This window comes from Pipistrellus kuhlii, unplaced genomic scaffold, assembly GCF_014108245.1.
Source record: "Pipistrellus kuhlii isolate mPipKuh1 unplaced genomic scaffold, mPipKuh1.p scaffold_m20_p_18, whole genome shotgun sequence".
Classification (NCBI taxonomy): domain Eukaryota; kingdom Metazoa; phylum Chordata; class Mammalia; order Chiroptera; family Vespertilionidae; genus Pipistrellus; species Pipistrellus kuhlii.
The window spans coordinates 4,434,751-4,437,558 of NW_023425493.1; the positions used below are offsets into that span (position 1 = coordinate 4,434,751).

General features: G+C 52.7%; 1 protein-coding gene across 1 annotated transcript; it reads right to left on the reverse strand.

Annotated features, from left to right (window-relative positions):
• Positions 1–216: 216 nt before the first annotated feature.
• Positions 217–2,447, reverse strand: PIGM (phosphatidylinositol glycan anchor biosynthesis class M). The gene has a single exon (XM_036442721.2). It carries the CDS (start codon positions 2,217–2,219, stop codon positions 960–962), a length of 1,260 nt encoding a protein of 419 aa, XP_036298614.1. The 5' UTR covers positions 2,220–2,447; the 3' UTR covers positions 217–959.
• Positions 2,448–2,808: the final 361 nt, after the last annotated feature.

Consider the following 2,808-nt stretch of genomic DNA (forward strand, 5'->3'; position numbering starts at 1 on the left):
CAATTTCCTGGTCTGAGACTAATGGACACTTAGGATGCTTCTTATACTTTCCAGGAGCCTCTCATGCAGGTCTCTATTATGGAATTCTCATAATTGGGGTACTTTTAAGCTGGGAAGTGTCTTGCTCACAATATGATTTTTAACACCTAAAATCTACCAATGTTCATTTTTACAACATAGGCAAGGCTTAAATTCTAAATGAAAAATATTTTTTAATAATCAGAAAATTAAAAACAAAGGGTACTAGAGGACACTAAAATGTCCTAATAGTTTATAGACCTCAAAAACAAAAGACTATTTTAAGATATGTAATAATTCCAATTTAAAAATGAATTTAAATTTAATCCCTTTAGTATAAAACCAAAATGTAATCTAATACCACGGGGACTAAATGTTGAAAAACTAAACTATAAAAAAAATACGTGTACATGAAATTATTACAATTTAAATTCTTTGGATTCTTCATATTTTAAACCCCCATTAATAAGAATTAACGTTGCCAACCTAAACACGGTACTTAACAATTCGTATCTGTACTAAAATCTGTACTCTAGGAACATTTTGTGAGTTTTCACAGCTATCGTGAGAACTTTAGGTGGAAAAAGTGGGGGTTAAAAGATAGACTGCTTCTGACAGTAGCATAGTATAACTGGAACAAATAGTGGCTTAGACCTATGTGTTTGACTACATTCCTGTATTTTTCTAAAAAAACAAACAAACCTTTCAACATATGAGAAAGTTTAATTAGCCCTTCCATTCTAAAGGTGGACCCCAATTACTCAGTTCCCTTTGTACATAAGGTAAACATTTATCTTAATTTGTTGGAACTGGTATTATGTTGAAACTAAACTTTCACTGGAGTGCTTAGGATGTTCAAAATTCTTCCAAAGCTCTCTTCTGGTCCATTCAGAACAATCCGAATGTAAGAGATGGAGGTGGCGGGAGAACTGGAGCATACACTAGTCATGTTTGAGTCTCTCTACCGCGGACTCCTCCTTGTAGTAGGAAATGATCTGAATGAGGATGGAACAGTTGATAAGAAGGAAGTACAAGCCAGCTAACCAGATAAACAAAAAGGTGTTCTTCCCTTGAAACTCAAGAACGTAGGCGGGTGCCAGCCACAGGGCCTGCCCCGCAAACCACAGCATCAGGAGGACGACCGCCCTATTCCAGGGCATCCTCAGGCGCGGCATCACCAGGGGCAGCAGGCAGAGGTACCAGAGGAAGTACTGGGAGGTGCAGACCTTGTTAAACGTCACGAAAATGGACGTGTGCAGAAAACAGCAAAAGACGAGGTCTCTGGAATAGGCCAGAGACACCGCTAAAAGCAAGATGACCTGGGGCAGGAAGGCGGCGATGCCCAGGGAGAAGCTCCACGGGCTCTCCGCGGTCAAGTACAACATATAGAAATACGGAGAAAAGTTGTGCCGGATGTCCCGCCGGGTCAGGTGATAGAAGTAGGTGTGCTCCAAAAACTCCCAGCCGTATTGATAGTAAAAGCCCACACTCAGGGCCACGAAGGTGAGGCCGGCAACGGCCCCGAAGAGCAGCACGGCCCGGCTGCACAGCCTCTTGAGAAGAGCGCACACCCCAGCCCGGAGGGGGTTCGGGCCTGGGTCCCGGCCGCGCTCGGGGAGCAGGTGCAGGGCGATGGGGAGCGCGTAGGTCACGGGGTAGATCTTCATGTGCACCGCGACCCCATAGCACACCGCGGCGGCCGCCACCAGCCTCTTTTCCAGGAGGTACAGGGTCGCCAGCACCAGCGAGGCCACGAGCGAGTCGGCGTTGCCGCGGCTGGACACCGCCATGGGGAGCGGGTTGAACAGCCAGAAGGCGCAGTAGCCGCACGCCTGGCGGCGCCCCAGCCCCCGGAGCAGCAGCAGGCGGAACGCGAGGAAGGCCGTGAGGAGGTCGCAGCTGATGAAGAGGAACTTCCCGAAGAGCTCGCTGAGGTAGATGTTGGGGGTGAGGAGCCACGCGAGCAGGGGCGTGTACCGGTAGGTCGCCCTCAGGTACGGAAAGCGGCCCTCGGTGACGAAGCGCGCGGCGTCCGTGAAGACGTGGTAGTCGATGTCCGTGTACCTCACGAGCAGCGTGCGGTCCTGGAAGACCCCGTAGAAGACCAGGGTGACGCGGGCGAGGAAGGCCACGCCGAACAGCCCGGCGGGGGTCACCGGCGGGCTCAACATCCACTCTCCGGAAGGCTTGGTCGGGACCATGGTCTGACGGCGGGGCAGCAGCTCCGCCCCGGAGCCGAACTGCCTCGGGACTGCTGCTGGCCTCCGACCCGGCTCCCCGCCCGCGGCCGCCCGAGCATCTCCCAACACCCAAGCGGTAGAACCAGCCTGCCGGGCGAGCAAGTCCAGCGTGAGACCCGCCCCCGGGCTGCTTCCGGTCGCGAGCCCCCGGCTCAGTTCTCAGTCACACCAGCCGGAGTATTTCCTTCCTCTGGATTGGCTGTCTTTGCTTTATGCCCTCCTCCGGAAGGGGCGGGACTTCTGGTCCTGGGAGAAAGGGACTTCCGCTCGCTAGGCTGTGGGCTCCCGCCGGGCAGTCCGGAGTTGGTGTTTCATGTGTGAGTGAGTCCTTCTCTCTTCCCGCCCTCACTTCAGCCGGCGGAGCCAGACCACCGCAGCGGGCGAGCTGTAGCTGAATTCCTGGGCCTGGGCAGGAAGCCGGAGCGTGGAAGATGGAGTGAGGGAGCGTTAAACCTGTGCTAGTTCCTGGTGCTTTCCTCCTCCCTCTCACAGTTCCCCGGGATTTGTGAGCCCCAGGACCGGGAGGAGCGTACGTCCCACGCAGTATTTG

Bases quoted from the DNA above. Each gene is read 5' to 3' on its own strand.
- PIGM (XM_036442721.2), bottom strand. From the start codon at position 2,219: ATGGTCCCGACCAAGCCTTCCGGAGAGTGGATGTTGAGCCCGCCGGTG.